Source organism: Sinocyclocheilus grahami, unplaced genomic scaffold, assembly GCF_001515645.1.
Source record: "Sinocyclocheilus grahami isolate Dianchi unplaced genomic scaffold, SAMN03320097.WGS_v1.1 scaffold206.1, whole genome shotgun sequence".
In the NCBI taxonomy this organism is placed as follows: domain Eukaryota; kingdom Metazoa; phylum Chordata; class Actinopteri; order Cypriniformes; family Cyprinidae; genus Sinocyclocheilus; species Sinocyclocheilus grahami.
In genome coordinates, this window is record NW_015505385.1 from 392,837 (window position 1) to 394,619 (window position 1,783).

A 1,783-nucleotide genomic window follows, 5' to 3' on the forward strand; every position below is an offset into this window, starting at 1 on the left:
TTTTTTTTTTACTATTATTCAATTTTACCCCATGGAGCTACAAATACTCCCATAATCTTTTTGAAAACGTACATTTAATCAGATTGAAAATACTCTTACAAACAAAATCAATATTCATCATAAGAATCAGTCCCTGCCTGTTAGCACCGAGACAACGTTCAGCTCGTTTCTGATGCCGTCGGTCAAATCATAGCACACGTTTCATGTAGAAAACTTTTTCTTTGATACAGAATAATAAAAAGGGGTAAGACAAGATGCATAAAACAGGAATCCGAAGACTTGGTTGAAGCCGTGGTTCTGAATCTTGAATCCAGAGCTGTTCCAGAGCACCTGATGTGAACAGGACTGGATCTCTTCTTTCGTACTCCGTCTCAGGCATCTTACTCGTCCTCTGCGTCCCGTGTGCCGCGCTCTTTCAGACTTAAGCTGGCAGACTCAGCTTCTTTCCTTTCAACACTGAAATAATGAAAAGAAACACTTGAGTAGCTTCCAACAATCAGATCAGAACACCATTTATTAAGACAGCCACAACAGTCTTGCAAAGCATTTGTTTAGATCCTGATAAGCATGTCGTTAAGAGCCCACTGGAATCAATACAGCCAAACAATTAAACCCTAAACTACAATGATGATATACTATTGCAAGTAGGCAGGATGAGAGTTTGCGATGATGCACTTATGGGCCGAATGTGCTGTGCATGGTCTACACCACTGTATTAAAACAACCAAGCCTGAGATGGGTGTTCCTTAGTGATTACAGTGATGTTTGATCATTGCTAAACTAGTAGTAGTCACATTGATTTCACAATCAATAGTGGTTTAAAACACTGAAACCCATTTTATTTTTCCTGATTAAAAAGCAATTTTGCATATATGTATGGCTTATACATATATGCAAAATCTAAGACACTAGTTCTCAGTCCTTTTTACTCTAAAGCAATACTTTTTCCTCTAGTATTTTAGCTACTACTACTACTAATTCAATTAAATGATTGAATAATTCCTGATGGATGTTTGCTGAGAACCACTGAATTAAAAAATGCATTTTCAAAACAAGGATGGGCATTTCGGTCATTTTGTTAACTTAAGTACCTGACAGATTAATCGAGTACCTTGAGTTATTATTATGTTTTCAGGATTGATCACTGCTGTACCTGTATTTCAAAACCCTTTACACTAGCAGGTGCATTCTGAGCCTGAACAAAGAACACACCTGAGGGGTTTAAAACCCAAAATACTCACCTTTTGTTACGTAGAGATAAAAGAAATCGCAGTACAGGATTGTCTGAACGATGCCTGCCACGATGGCGATCATGTCGAAGAAGCCTTCGAAGTAGAAGCGCCAGATCCAGTTGATGAGATACAGCGCGCGATAGAGGCCGAGGAAGAACAGGTAGTGAGTGGTGATGGTCTCGGCTTCTCCGGTCTTGCTGATCATGAACAGTTGTGGGAGGATGGACACGGACTCCAGGTAGATGGAGAACGTCCACATGATCTACAATGAGGAGATGATGAGAATATAAATGGATAAACTTGTAGGGCTGCCCTCGACTAAGGATTTTTCTGGTCGACTTGCAGTCGTTCATTTTAAGCATTAATCGCACATTTGCTAATAAACCATTTAAATCATAATAATGAGCTTTTGTTTGCCTAGTATGCCTATACAGCCTGATAAGCGCTCAAGTGCACGCATAAAGCTTGCCACACCAAGTAATGATTATGATAAAACAGCAAGGAGGATGCATTAACTAGGGATGCACCGATATGAAAATTTTGGCCGATAC

The 1,783-nt window shown here is 39.5% G+C and overlaps 1 protein-coding gene across 1 annotated transcript in view; it reads right to left on the reverse strand.

Annotated features, from left to right (window-relative positions):
• Nucleotides 1-354: 354 nt before the first annotated feature.
• kdelr2b (KDEL endoplasmic reticulum protein retention receptor 2b) overlaps nucleotides 355-1,783 on the reverse strand; it is a 5,043-nt gene continuing 3,614 nt past the window's right edge. The window contains exons 4-5 of the mRNA XM_016286113.1: nucleotides 1,242-1,494; nucleotides 355-456 (exon numbers count right to left, since the gene is read on the reverse strand). Of these exons, the coding sequence (XP_016141599.1) occupies nucleotides 422-456; nucleotides 1,242-1,494 (288 nt within the window). The 3' untranslated portion in view covers nucleotides 355-421. The remainder of the gene's footprint in view (nucleotides 457-1,241; nucleotides 1,495-1,783) is intronic.